This window comes from Tachyglossus aculeatus (assembly GCF_015852505.1).
Source record: "Tachyglossus aculeatus isolate mTacAcu1 chromosome 12 unlocalized genomic scaffold, mTacAcu1.pri SUPER_6_unloc_1, whole genome shotgun sequence".
Lineage (NCBI taxonomy): Eukaryota > Metazoa > Chordata > Mammalia > Monotremata > Tachyglossidae > Tachyglossus > Tachyglossus aculeatus.
Genome location: NW_024044828.1, coordinates 471269 through 492824, shown reverse-complemented (window position 1 = coordinate 492824; position 21556 = coordinate 471269). Strand labels below are relative to the sequence as shown.

General features: G+C 45.6%; 1 protein-coding gene across 1 annotated transcript in view; it reads right to left on the bottom strand.

Moving 5' to 3' along the window:
• Positions 1-21556, bottom strand: part of STARD9 (StAR related lipid transfer domain containing 9) — a 108511-nt gene extending 86955 nt beyond the window's left edge. Inside the window, 3 exon segments of the mRNA XM_038740893.1 lie at positions 6297-6413; positions 7263-7332; positions 21510-21556. Of these exon segments, the coding sequence (XP_038596821.1) occupies positions 6297-6413; positions 7263-7332; positions 21510-21556 (234 nt within the window).

The following is a 21556-nucleotide window of genomic DNA, read 5'->3' as shown; positions in this document are numbered from 1 at the left end:
AGTGACCTCATCTGTTAAATGGGAATGAAGATTGTGAGCCCCATGTGGGACAACCTGATCACCTTGTATTCCCCCAGCACTTAGAACAGTGCTTTGCACATAGTAAGCACTTAACAAATACCATTGTTATTATTATTATTATTTGGGGCCTGCCCCAACCCAGTAGAAGTAGGGTGGCCTACTGGATAGAGCACAGGCTTAGGAGTCAGAAGGACCTGGGTTCTAATTCTGACTCCTTCACTTGTCCGCTGTGTGACCATGGATGAGTTACTTAACTTCTTTGTGCATCAGTTACCTCATCTGTAAAATGGGGATCGAGTCCCCTGTGAGACGTGGACTGTGTCCAACCTGATTAGCTTATTCCTGGCATATAGTATGTACTTAACAAATACCATAAAAAAAAATAAAAACTCAGCCCTTGGGTTGATCACATTCAGGCCCAGGACTGATAAGAACTTTGCAGTTCTGCTTCAGATATTCATTCATTCATTCATTCATTCATTCAATCGTATTTATTGAGCGCTTACTGTGTGCAGATACTGTGTGCAGTTCTTCCTCAGGGAAGAACAGTGAAGGAGATTGAGAAGAAAAGTGGAATCCAGCTCTCATAACAAACAACATGCAAACCTCTTTCCAGAACGGCACACAGCCCAACCACCTTTTTTTAATAAAGGACAAGCATTTCTGAGAACTGGGGAACGAAACAGAAGTTGGCACTCTCAGTCCTAGGCTACAAATGATCTCTGGTGGGAAAGGATTTTAAAGAGCCCCTGCTGCTTCCTCCCAGACATTCAGAGCCCCCAAATCTCACAGCACCGCGGATTTTCAGCTCCTGATTGAGCTCAAATTCAGGAGTCAAACAGGGGAGAAAAAAACCTGCAAGGCTTTTTTTTAATGGTATTTTTTATTAAGCACTTACTATGGGTCAAACACTGTACTAAGCACTTGGGTCAGACATAGTCCCTGTCCCACACGGGGATCACAGTCTAATTTGGCCGCTGAAGGTACTGTTCCTGTGCACTGAGACTAAATGGAGTACTCTAGATACTTAGAGAAACAGCGTGGCTCAGTGGAAATAGCATGAGTTTTGGAGTCAGAGGTCAGGGGTTCAAATCCCGGCTCCGCCACTTGTCAGCTGTGTGACTTTGGGCAAGTTGCTTCACTTCTCTGTGCCTCAGTTACCTCATCTGTAAAATGGGGATTAAGACTGTGAGTCCCACGCAGGACAACCTGATCACCATGTATCCTCCCCAGCTCTTAGAACAATGCTTTGCACATAGGAAGCGCTTAATAAATGCCATTATTATTAGATAAGGGAAGAGAGAGATTAAAACAGAGGTAGGCTTAGGCAGACTTGGTCATTGTCTAGTGCTTAGAACAGTGCTTGACACATAGTAAGTGCTTAACAAATGCCATTATTATTATTATTAGACTGCTAGTGCCAGAAAGGAGGGCCTTTTGTGGCAAATAAGTCTCAGTGATGACTCCCCTTCTAGACTCCTCCTCTAAGCTGGAAACTTGTGTTATATTTGTACCCTCCCAAGTGCTTAGTGCAGTGCTTTGCACACAATAAGCACTCAATAAATACACTTGATCGACTGATGGAGTCAGGGAATTTCTATTTCCACCCCTCAGAAAGTCTTCCCCTATCCGGCTGGAGAGAAGCAACAACAATTCGATCAATAGTACTTACTGTGTGCAGAGCACTGAACTAAGCTCTTGGGCGAGTCCAATATAACAGAGCTGGCAGACAAGTTCCCTGCCCACAAGAAGCTTAGATTCTTAGGCAAATACGGAGGAATATGATGGTCATAACCATCAATAACACAACCATCCTCCCCTCCCAGAAGCTTGCAAACTAAAGGTCATCTTTGATTCCTCTCTCTGTCTCAACTTTAAACTCCATCTGTAGCTAAATTCAGTCAGTATTTTCCGCTGAGATCCTCACTTTCCTTTCCACCCAAATGGCCACCACCCTGGCTCAAGACTCTTCATCATCATCTCCTACTCTTTATAAAACTCCAATGGATAGCCAACTCTCTCTGCATCGAGCAGAAATGACTGACTATTGGTGTCAATTTTCTCCTTCTTGACACTTTCCATCTTACCTCCCAGCTTGTATTCTTCAGTTTTCCCAAGCTCACCTCATCATTATGCCTCATTTTCAACCCACCCCTTCCCTCCCCCTTCAAATCTACTTGTCCATAGTGTTAGATAGCGAGGCCACAGCTGAAGAAGTCTGCTTTAAAACCCTTTTGTAGCAGGCTCTGGATTAAAGGAGGTGAGATCATTTCAGGGCAGGGCAGGAAAAACTATAGAACCTGAGGATCAAAAGGGCTGCTTTCATCTACACCTCCCCAAAGCCATTGGGAAATCCTGGGAAAAGCCTCAGTTTTCAGTGTGCTGCTTTGATTCCATGCATTATGGCTCCTTGATCTCTTTCTCCTGCCTGGATTCTGATTAGAAGATCTCCATTTGGCGAGATATTTATTTCTGTTCAATCTATACCCATAGTAAAATGGGCTGGACTGATCTTAAATTGGGGTTATTCTAGCTAAACCTATCCCACTCTCTTCCACAAGCCAAAACCTTAGGCCCAGAACATTCATCTGGCCTAGCACATGGTTACTGGCTTCTGTAATCAGGTGATCAAGCTTCGTATTCACAACTTTAACCTTCACTGGCTTTAAATGTTCTGTAAACCTTCATCTCTCTGCGCCTGTTCTTTCCAATTTGGAAAATTGATTAAATCGTGATTCGAGTCATTATTCTGGTTGGGAATTTGGTTCAACGGTGATTACTGGAGCCCAAGGCTGAGATAGCGAATAAATTCTGGTCAATTTGGACACGCCCTATTTTCCTCTGGACATTCCTCTGACTGTATGATGGTCATGACTATTCCTAATTCAGTGTTATTCAAATAAGTGCCTCCATCAGTCTCTCAAAGCCAAAGCTTTCGAGCCTTCCACACAACTCATTCCATCTCCCAGGCCTTACTATTTACTGTACAATGCTGATTTTACAATACTTTTCATTTATTCACCTTTCCAGTCTCCGGTCAGGTCTAGCTTTGCTCTCTCTTCTGCTTATAGGATCATGGGCAGGGACTGTTTCTTTTGCTTCTGTATGACCCTCTCGATCACACAGAAAATCCTCAAAAAATACCACACCGATTGCTTGATTGGTTGAACTGCTGTTTCCAACTTTTTAGTGCCAAGGTACCAATCTTCCAGGGATCAGAAGCCCCAGCTAGGGCTGATCACTAGGACCTCAATGTTCCAAGATCAGTAAACAGGACTAAACTAGAGCAGGGGGAAGGAGGGCAGGAGGCAGACAAACCAATCTCAGGTCCAAGTGGATCGATCAATCAATGGTATTTATTGAGCGCTTACTGTGTGCAGAGCGCTGTATGTACTAAGCACTTAGGAGAGTACAATATAACAGAGTTGGTAGAAACGTTCCTGGCCCACAATGAGCTTACAGTCTTGAGGGGGAGGTAGACATACCATGATGAATTGGAAACAACTCATTCATTCAATTCATTCAATCGTATTTATTGAGCGCTTACTGTGTGCAGAGCACTGTACTAAGCACTTAACTCAATGGCATTCAATAATAATAATGATGGCATTTGTTAAGCGCTTACTATGTGCCAAGCGCTATTCTAAACACTGGGACAGATACAAGGTAATCAGGTTGTACCACGTGGGGCTCACAGTCTTCAACACCACTTTACAGATGAGGTAACTGAGGCACAGAGAAGTGACTTGCCCAGAGTCACATAGCTGACAAGCGGCAGAGCTGGGATTAGAACCCACGACCTCTGACTCCCAAGCCAGTGCTCTCCCCACTAAGCCACGCTGCTTCTCATTTGATATATGTATACACCTAGCACTTAGTTCACTCTCTCACTGTCGTACCTGGAGAGTTTCCAGTACTCTACCAGTCTCGATTATGGGAGGGAGAGTCAAGTAGAGGCCTACCCATTCCATTCTGAGCTTGGGCAGTGGCTAGCGAGTTGAAGGCCACCTACAACAAGTCAAAACTCACCTGCGCTGGGCAGGAGCAGCAGCAAGGGTGAGAGTCGAGGGTGGAGATGCTACTGCATGGAAGGACGTGAAGGTAAACCACTTCCTGCTCTCCTGCTGCTCGAGAACGTGAGCCCCTCATGGGACTGAGCCTGACCTGATTATCTTGCCACTTCCTGCTCTCCTGCTGCTCTAGAATGTGAGCCCCTCATGGGACTGGACCTGACCTGATTATCTTGCATCTTCCCCAGCATTGGTGTAGAGTAAGCACTCAACAAATACCAATATTATTATTTTATTATCTGGAGACTGGCAACTAGAGAGGCAGGGTGGGATAATAATAATAATAATAATAATAATAATAATAATGACATTTATTAAGCACTTACTATGTGCAAAGCACTGTTCTAAGCGCTGGGGAGGTCACAAGGTGATCAGGTTGTCCCATGGGGGGCTCACAGTCTTAATCCCCATTTTACAGATGAGGTAGCTGAGGCACAGAGAAGTGAAGTGACTTGCCCAAAGTCACATAGCTGACAATTGGTGGAGCCGGGATTTGAACCTCTGACCTCTGACTCCAAAGCCCGGGCTCTTTCCACTGAGGGGTGCTCCTCCAACTGACCTGCAATTCCACCTGAGAAATCCCTTGGGCTAGTTTCTCCTTAACAGAGCTTTCCTGGGCACACACCAGTTCCGTTCCTGTCCTCCTGAGACCAGACCGCCCCTTTCCTCTCCGCACCTTTTTCTTCCATTCCGTCTAGTCCAGCTGCCTTGCTGCCCAGGGTATTCTCTCCCATCTATGTCCCTCAGACAAATGCCATCATTATTAGTATTAAATGTGGTCTCTTCAAAGGATGCTCAAAGGCTAGACAGGGAGGGACACTCACAAAGCCCCCTGCCCCCTACTCCCTTCATCCTAGAAGAAAAAGTGTGGATTCAGGGGGCCCAGATTCTAATCTTGCCACTGCCACTGGCCTGTTGTGTGATGTTGTGGAAGTCTCAACCATTCTGTGCCTCCATCTCACCAATGGTATTTATTGAGCACTTACTGTGTGCCGAGCACTGTGCTAAGCACTTATGATACAATAGTCGGTAGCCACAATCCTTGCCTTCCAGGAATTTGCAATCTCACTGGGGAGGCAGATATTAAAATAAAATTACAAATAGGGGAAGCAGCAGAGTCTAAGGATACATACGTACGTTCTGCGGGATGGGGCGGAGTGTTTAAGGGAAACAGACCCAGTTGCATAGGCATCACAGAAGGGTGGAAGAATAGACTGGGGAGAGGAGAGGTTAGTCAGGGAAGGCTTCTTGGAAGAGAGGATTAGAGTAAGGCCTTGAAGATGGGGAGAGTGGTAGTCTGTCAGAGATGAAAGGGGAAGGAGGTTGGAGGCAGGAGGAAAGATGTGGACAAGTGGTTGGTGGTGAGAGATGAGATTCTTTCTTTTATGGCATTTGTTCATTCATCCATTCAATTCATTCAGTCATATTTATTGGACACTTACTGTGTGCAGAGCACAGTACCAAGTGTTTGGGAAGTACAAATCGGCAACATAGAGAGACGGTCCCTACCCAAAAACGGGCTCACAGTCTAGAATAATAATGTTAGTATTTGTTAAGTGCTTACTAGGTGCCAAGCGCTGCTCTAAGTGCTGGTATAGATACAGGGCAATTAGGTCGTCCCATATGGGGCTCGCAGTCTCAATCCCCATTTTACAGATGAAGTAACTGAGGCACAGAGAAGTTAAGTGACTTGCCCAAAGTCACACTGCTGACAAGCGGCACAGCCGCGATTAGAAACCTCAACCTCTGACTCCCAAGCCCGTGCTCTTTCCACTAAGGCATGCTATTTGTTAAGCGCTTACTATATGTCAGGCACTTTACTAACACACTGGGTTAGATACAAACTAATCAGGTTGGATACAGTCCCTGTTGCACTTGGGACTTAGTTTTAATTCCCATTTCATAGATGAGGTAACTGAGGCCCAGAAAAGTAAAGCGACTTGCCCAAGGTCACCCAGTAGACAAGATGAGGACCTGGGATTAATAATAATAATAATAATAAGAAGAAGAATAACTGTGAGCCCGTTGTTGGGTGTCAGGGAGTGGCTTCTCAGACTATCTCCCATCCGCAACTGCCTATGCCTGAGCTGTGAGGGTGTGGGTGGTGATCACTGAAGGGCTATAAAGAGGCTCGCCACATGGGACAGCTGAGGAGGGGACCGTAAAAGGGCAGAGAAGGAGCTACAGCTGCGAGTTACTACTCACCATTTCCTGAGATGCATAGTGGGGATCCTCGGGGTTCACAGACCAATAGCAGTAATCAAAGCCAAATGCCATGATTTTTTCCTTGGAGTCCCTGGAGGCTCTTGCCCCACAGTTCGCCTGCAAGGAGACCACAGAGCATAGCATCGATCTGTCACCCTGAACGGAATCATGCCCGGTCATTGTGCTTCCCTCCCTGCAGATGGTCACTGATAGGGGGAAAAGCGAAGAGAGGGAAGGAGGCAGGGAGAAAGAAGGGGAGGAAAGGAGGGAAGGAGAAATGGAGCAGGAAAGGAGAAAGCAGACCTATCTGACCCTGGGCTCCCCACCAGGACCAGCTGATTCTCTCAATCAACCTCTAGGAGGGATGGGCAGATGTGAAATGCCAGAGCCTATGAAACGGCAGCTTGCCTCCCGTGGATGAACAGGATCTTCCTCAGCACCTGCTGGTCACTCCTCTCTCCTCCACCTCACCACACTGAGACCAGAGTGGACCTGTTCCTATGCTGCCCCATTCCCATCTTTCTGCCTCTTCTCTGCTCTGTGGCCCCAGTCTTACATTACTGTAATTGCCACAGGCTTCCCCGCAGGATAACTGGCAGGATTATCTCCTTGAAGCATTGCTGGGCTGGGTTTCCCCTTTCTCTTCTCCTCCTCTCCCTTCCCTTCCCAGATGACCAAGGAGGCTCCTCACTGATGTCCACACCTGACTCAAGCTTTGGGTCATAGTTCCAGTCTTTACTACCTGGCTCCTAGGGGCACTAGAATGTCAGTATTTGGCCCATTAACGGAGCCCCAGAGCTGTGGACTCACTCTGGCTTAGCTGACCACCACAGTTGGTTGATGGTAGGCTTAAACTCCTTCTCTCAGGCTCCTCCCTTCTCTTTCCCACCATGAGGTCCTGTGGCATCTGTACCTGGGCGGGGGCAAGGTGAGAAAGGGGAAGAAGAAAATAAGTACCAAACTTACCTTCCATTTCCTGACTTTGGCCACGTTGCCATCAACTTCTATAATTATCCGTCCCCCGTCCGCACACTCCCTGGAGACAGAATAAGGTGAAATGGGCACAATTCTGAATTTCTGACAAGCACACAAAAATCGGGGTATTGTTAAGATAGTTCAGTCCCAACAGTTCAGTGGTATCCCCCAAGACTCTGGCATTTGGCCTCAGTTCAGGCTGGGTCTTTTCTTCAAATCACGTGCCTTATAGTTCCAGTGCATCTAAGGGAAAACTGTCAGGTGTAAGATGATAACATAATAAATAATGATAGTATTTGTTAAGTGCTTACTATGTGCTGAGCACCGTTCTAAACGCTGGGAGATATACAAGTTTATCAGGTTGTCCCACTTGGGGCTTACAGTCAATCCCCATTTTTACAGATGAGGTAACTGAGGCCCAGAGAAGTTAAGTGACTTGCCCAAAGTGACACAGCAGACAAGTGTTGGAGTCGTGATTAGAACCCACAACCTCTGACTCCCAAGCCCGGGCTCTTTCCACTAAGCCACGCTGCTTCCCTTATCAAAGCCAAAGTTAAATAACCAGCTCCCTGTTCATTCATTCATTCAATCGTATTTATTGAGCTCTTACTGCGTGCATAGCACTGTACTAAACACTTGGAAAGTACAATGCAGCAACAGATAGAGACAATCCCTACCCAACAACAGGCTCACAGTCTAGAAATAATACTGATGGTATTTGTTTAGCGCTTACTATGTGCCAAGCACTGTTCTAAGCACTGGGGCAGATACAAGGTAATCAGGTGGTCCTACGTGGGGCTCACAGTCTTAATCCCCATTTTACAGATGAGGGAACTGAGGCACAGAGAAGTTAAGTGACTTGCCCAAAGTCACACAGCTGAGAAGTGGCGGAGCCAGGATTAGAACGCACGATCTCTGACTCCCAAGTCCCTGCTCTCTCCACTAAGCCATGCTGCTTCTGGATGCCCAAGCAGGGGTCATATGTTTTTAAGTTGTCCCATTGTCTCTTTGCACACCAAATGCTCAGAGGTTTCACTCTGTTTGGATTTTATGCAAAAAGAGACTCCCCCTCTTTCCTCCCAGGATCTCAGGAGGACAGGAAAGGAACTGGAGTGCACCCAGGAGAGCTCTGTTAAGGAGAAATTAATTATAGTGCACTATGTGTCAGGCACTGTTCTAAGCACTGGGGTGGATACAAGCAAATCAGGTTAGATACACAGCCCCTGTCCCACGTGGGGCTCACAGTCTTATTCCACCTTTTACAGATGAGGAAACTGAGGCTCAGAAAAGTGAAGTGACTTGCCCAAGGTCATAGCAGACAAGTGATGGAGCCAGGATTAGAACCCATGACCTTCTGACTCCCAAGCCTCCACTCTATCCACTGTGCCATGCTGCTTCTCAACTTAAATTAATATTTGTGTCCAATAAACTTTTTATACCACCTGGGGTTTCTCGTACATTCTTGACTTGAAATCTAAAACAGAACCGGTCCCGACTCTTCCCCTTTGAGGTTGGTCGGTGACATCCCTCACCACTGCGCTTAGGACAGTGCCCTGCACATAGTAAGCGCTCAATAAATACAATTGAATGAACTTCAACTTTATTTTCCCACTGATCCTCTATCACTCACATCATCAAGTCCCAGTCCTGGATTATTTCCACAGGCTGCAGGGCATGGCTGGAGGAAATCTAGACACTAGGGTGACTTCTGCCACTTCAATTTCATCTTCCCTTGCTATTTTGATATGTCATCTCTGCACTTGCTTCCCCTCAGTGACATTACTTCTTCTTTCTCGTTGGCTCCAAAGTCCATTGTCCCACTAATTATTTGAGACCTTTTACCTCCTATTGAAGTGCCCAGCTCCCCAACCTTCCCCTCCATTGCTCTCTGATGATTTCACCAACTACTTTGTTGACAAAATTGAAACCAACAGGCATGAGTTCCCCCAAGTATCCTCCACACCTTCCCAACTCACTGCCACCTCTAAAACCATAACAATAATAATAAATAATAATAATAATAATAATAATAATAATGTTGGCATTTGTTACTATGTGCTAAGCACTGTTCTAAGCGCTGGGGTAGATACAAGGTCATCAGGTTGTCCCCTATGGGGCTCACAGTCTTAATCCTCATTTTACAGATGAGGTAACTGAGGCCCAGAGAAGTTAAGTGACTTGCCCAAAGTGACACAGCTGACAACTGACAGAGCAGGGATTAGAACCCACAACCTCTGACTCTCAAGCCCGTGATCTTTCCACTAAGCCACACTGCAACCATTCTCACTCTACCCAGTAATCTCTGAAAAGATAACCTGCCTACTTTAAAAATCTTCCCCCTTTACCTATGGATCTGACTCTGTTCCTCCTCACCTTCTGAAAACACTTCATCATCATCATTATCATCAATAATATTTATTCAATCAATAATATTTATTGAGTGCTTACTGTGAACTGAATACTGGACTAAGCTCTGGGGAAAGTATAGTATAATACAGTTGCTAGATGCAATTCCTGCCCTCAAGGAACTTAGAGTCTACAGGGAGAGACAGACATTAAACTAAATGTGACAAGGGAGTCAGGAGGACCTGGGTTCTAATCCTGCTTCTATCATTTGTCAGCTGTGTGATGTCGGTCAAGTCATTTGACTTCTCTGTGCCTCAGTTACCTCATCTGTAAAATGGGGATTAAGACTGTGAGTCCTAAGTGGGACAGGGATTGTGTCCAACCTGATTAGATTGTATCTACCCCAGTGCTTAGTAGAGTGCCGGGCACATAGTAAGTGTCTAAAAAATACCACTAAAAAAAAAGGATAAAAATTAGGAGGGAGTTCCAGGTCTGAGGGAGGAGCGCCTACTGTTTTCAGAGCACTGTGATAAAACTTGGGAGAGTACGGAGTTAGAAAACAGTTTCCCTGCCCTTGAGGAGCTTATCATCTATTGGGGGAGAGACACATTTACTTACTCTGAGCAAAGCACTGTACTAAGTACTTAAAAGAGTACAGATAAGAGCCTAAGAAGAGTGTTGAGGTTGTTGAGAGGTGGCCTGACTGCAATGTGGGGAGGAGGAATCATCTGAGAGATGCACTGCCACCTGCTCATATGCCACCTACTCATATTGTTATGCATCTCCATGGTGGCCAACAGATGGATTGGGCTGGTGGTCAGGATGGCCATTTGTTCATTCATTCAATTGTATTTATTGAGCGCTTACTGTGTGCAGAGTGCTATACTCAGTGCTTGGAAAGTACAATTCATCAATAAAGAGAGACAATTGCTGCCCACAATGGGCTTACAGTCTAGAAGGGGGGAGACAGAGATCAAAATAAGTGAACAGGCATCATTAGCATCAATATAAATAAACAGAATTATAGATATGCACATATATACACAAGTGTATATACAAGTAAAGGGAGTGAGTCAGGAAGATGGGAAGGGGAGGGGGTGCTGAGGAAATGGGGGGCTTATTCCAAGAGGAGGTGAGCCTTCAGTAGGGCTTTGAAGGGGGGAAAGTGTGATTGTTTACAACACGAACAGCCACAAACGGCCCTCATGGATACCAGGGACCCAGATGCATGTCACCTAACATGTGCTACACTGGGCATGCAGATTGACAAAATAACATCATACGTGCCATTTCATCAGTCTACCCAGTCTTTCATCGGTTTACCCAGTCTTTCATCAGTCTACCCAGAGAAAGCCAATCTTTCTCTGGGGGAAAACCCCTGTCCATCTCCTCCACACTGTCCCAGAACTGTTACATTCCTTTCACCGGTCTCTGGAAGACCAGGCTCGACTTCCAGCCATGGGACTCTGAAGCGGGAGCCAAAGTGGAGGGAAGTTGGAAGCTGAAAATAAAAGCAGCTGACATAAAGAAGCCCAGTGCTGTGTACAGCACCAGCACAGAAACTATCTGAGCACTGGATTCCCATGAAGTAGAAACAGACCACTGGTAGGAGCAATAATGGCATTTATTGAATACCCACTGAGTGGTGCATTTGACAGTGGCTATGGTCAACCAATCAATCAAACAATCATTTTTACTAAGCCTTTACTGTGTGCACAGCACATGGGAGAGGTCAATACGACAGAGTTGGTAGTAACGTTCCCTGCCCACAATAAGCTTATAGTCTAGAGGACTGGTCAACTACTTCAGAAGCATGCAACTTTTGCTCACTTAATAAGGGGGGCAATCGATAGTATTTATTGAGCATCTACTGAATGCAGGGCACCGTACTACACGGGTGAGAAAATACCACAGATTTAATAGTGTACAATCTAGTGAGGGAGACAGACACTAAAACAAACCTCAGACAGGAGCAAGTATAGAATAATAAGAATGATGGCATTTGTTAAGCGCTTACTAAGCACGAAGCACTGTTCTAAGCATACACGCAAGTGCTTTGGGGTTGTATTTAAAATGTTTAAGTGGTGCAGAAGTACTGAAATGGCAGCTGGAAGGTATGATGTGGGGAGATTAGAAATCAGTGGGGGTAGGCTTCCTGGAGGAGATGTGACTTACTCCCACTCTCTTCCCTTTCTGACCCTCATCCTTAACTGCTCATTCTCTGATGACTCCTTCCCCTCTGCCTTTAAACATGTTCACATTTATAATTTTAAAAAAAGTTTTTCTGGATCTCAACGTACCCTTCAACTATCACCCCATCTACTTGCTTCTGGACAGAAGGTATACACCTGCTGCTTCTGTTTCCCCTCCTCCAAATCCCTTCTTGATCTGGATAGCTCAGTCGGTTCAACATCAGATTTTAAATCTGAGCGTCCAAGGTTCAAGTCCCCATTGGGGGGAGTGTTCATTGGAAAGCAGCATGATCTACTGGAAAGAACATGGGCCTGGGAATCAGAGGATTTTGGTCCTAATCCCGGCTCTGCCACTGGTCTGCTGAGTGAACCTGGATTAGTCATTTAATTTATCCGGGTCTCCATTTTCTCATTCGTAAAATGGAGATTAAATCGTTCACCTTCCAGCTTGGACTGTGAGCCCCATATGGTACAGGGATTGTGTCCACCGTGATTATCTTGTATCCACTTCAGTGCTTAGAACAATGTTTGACCCATAGTAAGTGCTTAAAGAGTTCCCTAACAATAATGATTATTATTGTTGACCCATTAGGATCCAGTTTCCATGCCCTTCATTCCACTGAGACTGCCCTCGCCCAGGTCAACAATGACCATGCCATATCTAATGGACTCTATTCATTCATTTATTCATTCAATCATATTTATTGAGCGCTTACTGTGTGCAGAACACTGTACTAAGCGCTTGGAAAGTACAATTCAGGAATAGAGGCAATCCCTGCCCACACAGGGCTTACAGTCTAGGAGGGGGGAGGCAGACATTAAAACAAGTAAATAGGCATCAATATAAATAAATAAAATTATAGATATGTACACATCAAAACAATTATACAGGCATCAATATAAATAAATAGAATTATACATCTATACATATACATATGTTCTGTGGGGTGCGGAGTGGGCGGGAGAGCAAAGGGAGTGAGAATCCTCTTTGACCTCTCGGCTGCCCGTAACACAGTGCAGCACTCCTGTCTCCTGGAAACACTATCTAACTTTCTACATATCCATTTTGTGTCTGTCTTCCCCGTCAAACTGTAGATTGTGTCTGCTAACTCTACTGTGTTCTCCCAAACATTTAACACAGTTCTCAGACAACAGTAGTGCCTCATAAGTACTATTGATGAATTGATTTTTGCACCGTACCAAGCGCTGGGGTAGATGGAAGATATTCAGGTTGGACACTGGCCCTGTCCCATAAGGAGGCTCCCAGTCTAAAGTAGGGTGGTGTAGGATTTAATCCCCATTTTACAGGTGAGGAAACTGAGGCACAGAAAAATGAAGTGACTTGCCCAAGATCACACAGCAGACAAATGGTGGAGTCAGGACTAGACTCTGACTTGCAGACTCGTGGTCTTTCAATAGGCCATTTTGCCTCTCAGGTTTTAGTGTCCAACATGAGCACCAACTGAGTGTAGCGTGGCTCAGTGGAAAGAGCCCAGGCTTTGGAGTCAGAGGTCATGGGTTCAAATTCCGGCTCTGCCACTTGTCAGCTGAGTGACTTTGGAAAAGTCACTTTACTTCTCTGGGCCTCAGTTACCTCATCTGTAAATTGGGGGTGAAGACTGTGAGCCCCACGTGGGACAACCTGATCACCTTGTATCCTCCCCAGCGCTTAGAACAGTGCTTTGCACATAGTAAGGGCTTAATAGATGCCATTATTATTATTATTAATGCACTGGTGGCTGTGGTTAACTATGTTAGCAGCCCATAGCTTTCATTCACTTATTAAGGGAGCAATCAATACACTCTCCTACCTCTCTGGCCACTTTCTCTCAGTAGCTTTTACTGGCTCCTCTTCCACCTCTCACCCAAAATTGTAGGTTTTCCTCTAGACCCTGCCCTGGATACCCTTTTCACCTTACGCTCTCGGGGTTGTGGCTGCCACCACCAAAGATGATCCTTAAATTTACCTCTCTAACCTTGATCTCTCACCTCTTCTGTAATCTTGCATTTCCTCATGGCTTCATAATATGTCCACGGAGACTCACCCAACCAGGTCTCTGAAGGTCACTGGCTCCTGCAGAGCTATTCCCTGGCTCCCCCGAAGCCCACCTCCTCCGTTTCTCCTTGCGCTTAGGTGACCGTGGGGGGAATGTGCCTATTGTTGTGTTGTACTCTTCCAAGCGCTGAGATACAGCATGGCGTAGTGGCTAAGCCTGGGCCTGGAAATCAGATCGCTGCCGCCGAGGGTCTCTGGCTCCCTTAGACTGGAGGATTTCCAGCTCCCTCAAACCAGAGCATCTGTGGCCATCGCCGAGCCGAGGGGGGACAAGGCAGCCTGGGCCACTGGTGGGAAACAGGGGTGCCCGGGGACTAAGGCACTTAACGAATGAATGAATGAATAAATAACTGAATGAAGTATAGACTGAAATGGGGAGAGACAGGAGGCAGGAAGGTCAGCAAGGGGGTGATACAGCAATCCAGGTGGGAGAGGATAAATGCTTGGATTAACGAGGTAGCAGTTTGGATTCATTCAATCAATCACATTTATTGAGCGCTTACTGTATGCAGAGCACTGTACTAAGCGCTTGGGAAGTACAAGTTAACAACATATACAGATGGTCCCTACCCAACAGCGGGCTCACAGTCTAGAAGGGGAAGACAGACAACAAAACAAAACATATTAACAAAATAAAATAAATAGAATAGTAAATATGTGAGGAAAGGGGAGAGTTTAGCGATTTTTTTAAAAAATGGCATTTGTTAAGCGCTTCCTGTGTGCCAGACACTTTTCTAAGCACTGGGTAGATACAAAGTAATCTAGTTGGACACAGTCCCTATCCCACCTGGGGCTCCCAGTCTTAATCCCCATTTTGCAGATGAGGGAACTGAGGTATAAAGAAGTTGAGTGACTTGTTCAAGGTCACACAGCAGACAAGCAGCAGAGCTGGGATCTGAACCCACGACTCCCAGAACCATGCTCTAGCCACTATGTATGTTGTGTGAAGGTTGAACCGACAGGATTTGGTGATGTGTACATACCTGTAATTTATTCATTTGTATTTATGTTTGTTTCCCCCCCACAAATAATAATAATAATAGTATTTATTAAGTGCTTACTATGTACCAGGCACTGTACTAAGCACTGGGGTGGATATGAGAAGCAGCGTGGCTCAGTGGAAAGAGCTCAGGCTTTGGAATCAGAGGTCATGGGTTCAAATCCCGGCTCCACCACTTGTCAGCTGTGTGACTTCAGGCAAGTCACTTCACTTCTCTGGGCCTCAGTTACCTCATCTGTAAAATGGGGATTAAGACTGTGAGCCCCACATGGGACAACCTGATCACCTTGTATCCCCCCAGTGCTTAGAACAGTGCTTTGCACATAGCAAGTGCTTAATAAATGCCATTATTATTATTATTATTATATGAGCAAACAGAGTTCATTCATTCAATCATATTTATTGAACGCTTACTGTGTGCAGAGCACTGTACTAAGCGCATGGTAAGTACAAGTTGGATACAGAGTTGGATACAGTCCCCGTCCCATGTGGGGCTCACATTCTCAATCCCCATTCCATTGATGAGGTAGACACACAAGGTCACACAAGGAACAGACAAGTGGCAGGGCTGGGATTAGAACTCATAACCTTCTGACTCCCGGGCCGTGCTCTTTCTACCTGGCAGGAGGGAGCACGCTTCTCCTCCTATCTCCACAGGGGCAGAGCAGGGGGAAAGGGGCATTAGGTGCCAAAGGCGGGGCTGAAGTTAGAACACGGGTAGACCTTTCTGGTGCAGGGAGAGTTTAGACCTGGGAGCAATGAGGATTGTTCTGCAAATAGTAAGCGGTCAATAAATACCATTGATGATAATAACGATGGTGGGTTTGGGGTAGTACTGATGGGAGATGGAGCCAAGGGTGAAGGGAGAGAGGACTCGCCTGCCCAGGGGTGCAAGCTATGCTTCTGGTCTCCCCCCAGCCCAGCCCGGACACCCCTGATCCAGTGCGCAGACAGGAGTGGCAGAAGTGATTGTTTTTTTCTTTTTGGAGGGGGACGGAGCCTGGTCAATCCATGGCAGGGACTGTTTCCAGGTGGCAGGCACCCAGCAGACTCAGCTCACAAAACAGTGCCAGGTTGTCATCTACCCAGTGTGGCTCAGTGGAAAGAGCCCAGGCTTTGGAGTCAGAGGTCGTGGGTTCGAATCCCGGCTCCGCCACATTTCTGCTGTGTGACATTGAGCAAGTCACTTAGCTTCTCTGAGCCTCAGTTACCTCATCTGTAAAATGGGGATTAAGGCTGTGAACCCCACGTGGGACAACCTGATCACCCCCAGCAATTAGAACAATGCTTTACACATAGTAAGCGCTTAACAAATACCATCATTATTATTATTATTATTATACGGAGTTTCCTGGAGGCCAGGACTGAGGAAGCTATGGAGCCAGCTGGTTGGTTGTGGTTGTGGTTGTGGGTGGGAAACATTTCTATTTTTTGTGTACTGTACTCTCCCAAGTGCTTAGTATGGTGCTCAGCACACAGTAAACACTCAAGAAATACGATTGAATGAATTAATGTCGTACTGTACTCTCCCAAGCACTTAATAAAGTACCCTGCACACGGTAAGTGCTCAATAAAAACGATTTTATTTTTATTATTCTCACCGGATGGACTAAGGAAAGAAGATATGTTGTGGTGGGCTTGCCTGGAGCAGCAAGGTGAAGGAGCACTTGAGTTCCTTGTTATGAGGCAGTTAAGTAATTAGGCACACCTAGGGGTGTTAGTTTGCTTGCAGCTTTTATAATAATAATTGCAGCATTTGTTAAGTGCTTACTGTATGCCAGACACTGTATTAAGCGCAGGGGTGGATACAAGCAAATCAGGGTGGATACAGTCCCCGTCCCACATGGGGCTCACAGTCTCAACCCCCATTTTACAGGTGAGGTAACTGAGGCACAGAGAAGTAAAGGGACTTGCCCAAGATCACACAGCAGACAAGTGAAGCAGCGTGACTCAGTGGAAAGAGCCCAGGCTTGGGAGTCAGAGGTCATGGGCTCTAATCCTGGCTCCACCACTTAATAATAATAATAATATAGCATTTATTAAGCACTTACTATGTGCAGAGCGCTGGGTGGGGGGGATACAAGGTGATCAGGTTGTCCCATGGGGGCTCAAAGTCAATCCCCATTTTCCAGATGAGGTAACTGAAGCCCAGAGAAGAGAAGTGACTTGCCCAAAGTCACACAGTTGGCAAGCGGTGGAGTCGGGGTTTGAACACATGACCACTGACTCCAAAGCCCGTGCTCTTTCCACTGAGCCACACTGCTTCTCTAAGTGACTCGTCAACTGTGTGACCATCATTATTATTTAAGTGGCAGAGCTGGGATTAGAACCCATGACCTTTTGACTCCCACATCTGTGCATTATCCTCTACACCATGCTACTTCCTATCAATCTCATGTATCTTCTCGCCTAACCTGCTCATCCGTTATGCCGCATACAGAATGAGAGAAGCCGGACTGGATGAAGACAAATAATAATGATGGTATTTGTTAGCGCTTACTATGTGCGAAGCACTGTTTTAAGCACTGAATGAGGAGTAAAGCTTGGAGGAAGGAATACAAACGACCTTCGGGAAGCCAGTGATAGTAGTCTACTAGCAGAGAGTGAAGATGATTTGAAGGGCTTATTATTCAGAGTGAAGGAGCAGAGCAAAAAGATCACGACCACTGGAAATTTCAATACATAGCGAATGGAGAGAAGATTGAAATAGTTGACCATTTTTCCTCTCCTGGAACTGATAATAAATAATAACGGAACTAGTAGTCAAGAAGTATGCCAAAAACTAATGTTAGGAAGATTTGCTATGAAGAGCTGGGAAAACATCATGAAGCGTGCTGATTTAACAATTGCCACGAAAATACAAATGGTCCATTCTATGGAGTTTCCAGGGACAATGTATGGATCCGAAAGCCGGACAGTGAAAAAGCAGGATAAAAAGAACATTGACTCTTTTGAAATGTGGTGTTGGAAAGGGTTTTTGTGAATATGACAGACTGCCCGAAAAAGAAACTAATGGATTTTGGAGCAAATTAAGCCAAAGTGGTCTTTGGAAGGCCAAATGACTCTACTTAAATTAGCACATTTTGGACACATGATTGAGAGGACTAATTTTCTGGAGACACTAATGCTAGGAAAAGTCCAGGGAAAAAGGAGAAGAGGGAGACAAGTGGCTAGATGGATAGAATCCATAGCAATGATAACAGAAGAATCATTACCAAGGTTATGGCAGAAGATAGGACATTATGGAGAAAATATATCTTTGGAGTTGCCATGAATCAGAAATGACTCAGTTATAGAGATAGAAGGGTGTATTTGTGCTTCCAATTTATTTATTTACTGTTTGTTTCCCACTCTAGACGACTGAGCTCATTGTGGGCAGGGAATGTGTCTGTTGTGGTAGTGTACTCTCTCAAGCACTTAGTACAGTGCTTTGCACACAATAAGCGCTCAATAAACATGATTGAATGAATGAATATGTCTCTTCATCATCTTAAACTTAATATGCCTGAAACTGAACTCATCTACCCTTCCAAATCCACTCATCCACTTAACATTTTCATCACAATTAAAAACACCACTAGCCTCCCTGCCTCCAGGGCCCCTCAACCTTGATACTATGATTAATTCCTTTCTCAATTCTCATATTCAGTTTGCCACTAAATACTGTCAATTTTTCCTCCACAGTATTTCAGAAAATGACTCTTCCTCTCAATTCACAAAGCTGCCCCCATAGTCTTTGACCTTGTCATAATCTGGTTAGATTATTCTATCAACTTCCTCACTGGCCTCCCTGCCTCAGGCCTCTCCCCTCCCTTGTCAAAATTTCATTCTGCTGTCCACATCATTTTCTAAAATATCATTATGCATGTCTCATCTCTTCAAACACCTTCAATAGTTACCCATTCCCATCCATGCAATGCAGAAACTTCTATCCATTGGCTTAAGGCAGTTCACCAGTTCCTTCCGTCTTATCTACTCTTTTCCTACAATTCCGGTTTACATTATTTGTCCTTTCCAAATTCATCCTCTCGCTTTGCCTTATTCTCCACTTTTCTGCCTTTGATCTCTTCATCATGCCCTTCCACCTGCCTGAAACTCTCTTCCCCTCCAAATTCACCAGACTATGGTTCTCCCCATCTTCAAAGCCCTCCTGATATCTGACTTCCTACAGGAGACTTTAACCAGAGAAAACTTCCACCTCAACACTTACAATAATAATAATAATAATAATAATAATAATAATAATAATAATGGCATTTATTAAGCACTTACTATGTGCAAGGCACTATTTTAAGCGTTGGGAAGGTTACAAGGTGATCAGGTTGTCCCATGTGGGGCTCACAGTCTTAATCCCCATTTTTCAGATGAGGTAACTGAGGCACAGAGAAGTGAAGTGACTTGCCCCAAGTCACACAGCTGACAAGTGGCAGAGACGGGATTTGAACACATGACCTCTGACTCCAAAGCCCATGCTCTTTCCACTGAGCCACACTGCTTCTCACTTATGCACTCTCAACCCACCCATTGCACTTTTCATGATAATAATAATAATAGCATTTATTAAGCACTTACTATGTGCAAAGCACTGTTTTAAGTGCTGGGGAGGTTACAAGGTGATCAGATTGTCCCATGTGGGGTTCACAGGCTTAATCCCTATTTTACAGATGAGGTAACTGAGCACAGAGAAGTTAAGGCGATTTGAACCCATGACCTCTGACTCCAAATAGTAATAATAATAACGATACTGATAGCATTTAATATGTGCAAAGCACTGTTCTAAGCACTGGGGAGGTTACAAGGTGATCAGGTTGTCCCATGTGGGGCTCACAGTCTTAATCCCCATTTTACAGATGACGGAACTGAGGCCCAGAGAAGTGAAGTGACTTGCCCAAAGTCACACAGCTGACAATTGGCGGAGCTGGGATTGGAACCCATGACCTCTGACTCCAAAGCCCGGGCTCTTTCCACTGAGCCATGCTGCTTTCATTCATTCATTCAATCAATCGTATTTATTGAGCACTTCCTGTGTGCAGAGCACTGTACTAAGCGCTTGGAAAGTACAATTTGGCAACAGATAGAGACAGTTCCTACCCAACAACGGGCTCACAGTCTAGAGGGGGGAGACAAACCACAAAACAAAGCAAGTAGACGGGTGTCAATACCATCAGAATAGATAAATGGAATTACAGATATATACATATCATTAATAAAATAGAGTAATAAATATGTACAAATATACACAGGCACTGTGGGGAGGGAAAGGGGATAGGGCAGAGGGAAGGAGTGGGGGCGATGGGGAGGGGAGGAGGAGGAGAGGATAAGGGGGGGCTCAGTCTGGGAAGGCCTCCTGGAGGAGGTGAGCTCTCAGTAGGGCTTTGTAGGGAGGAAGAGAGCTAACTTGGTGGCTGTGAGGAGGGAGGGCATTCCAGGCATTTAACAAGTATCATCAAAAAAAGAAAAAGTAAGGAGTTTCGGTTTGTTGCAGCGGTGGATTGGTAACCACTGGAAGTTCTCGAGGAGTGGGGAAACATTTTTGTTTTAGGCAAACGATCCGTGGCTCAGGGGAAAGAGCCCGGGCTTGGGAGTCAGAGGTCGTGGGTTCTAATCCCGGCTCCGCCGCTTCTCTGCTGTGTGCTTGGGGCGAGTCACTTCACTTCCCTGTGCCTCAGTTCCCTCATCTGGAAAATGGGGGTGGAGACTGCGAACCCCACGTGGGTCAACCTGATGACCTTGTACCTATCCCAGCGCTTGGAACGGTGCTTGGCACATAGTAAGCGCTTAACAAATACCACTATTATTATGATGATGATTACTACTCCAAACTCTGCCATTTCAAATTCATCTTAGAGAAGCAGCGTGGCTCAGTGGAAAGACCGCGGGCTTTGGAGTCAGAGGTCCTGGGATCAAATGCTGGCTCTGCCAATTGTCAGCTGTGTGACTTTGGGCAAGTCACTTAACTTCTCTGTGCCTCAGTTCCCTCATCTGTAAAATGGGGATTAAGACTGTGAGCCCCATGTGGGACAACCTGATCACCTTGTAACCTCTCCAGCGCTTGGGACAGTGCTTTGCACATAGTAGCGCTTAATAAATGCCATCATCATTATTATTATTATCCCGACTCCGCCAATTGTCAACTGGATGACTTTGGGCAAGTCACTTCACTTCTCTGTGCCTCAGTTCCCTCATCTGTAAAATGGGGATTAAAACCGTGAGCCCCCCATGGGACGAACTGATCACCTAGTATCCCCCCCCCCAGTGCTTAGAACAGTGCTTTGCACATAGTAAGCGCTTAATAAATGTCATTATTATTATTAATAACAAATACCATCACCATTATTATTATCTTTGCTTTCCAGAGTTCTGACCGCTTTTCAGCTCCACACGACTTGCTGCTCACTGATCTGGGCGCCCTCATTGCCCCCGTAGACTCGATTCTATCGTAACCTTCTTTACCATCGGTGACCGTCATACCATCATGATCATTATTATTGTTATTATTCCTCCCTCTCCGCGGGCCGGGGGGGTGGGGAACTGACCCGGGGAGGGAGGGTTGGAGGGATGGAGGGAGAGAAGGAGGGATGGAAGGAGAGAAGGAGGGATGGAGGGAGGGAGGGATGGAGGGCTCTCCCCCCATCCGGACCTACCTTGGGCTGAGTGGTCGCACCCTGAGGGCCACCCGCACGGTAGCCAT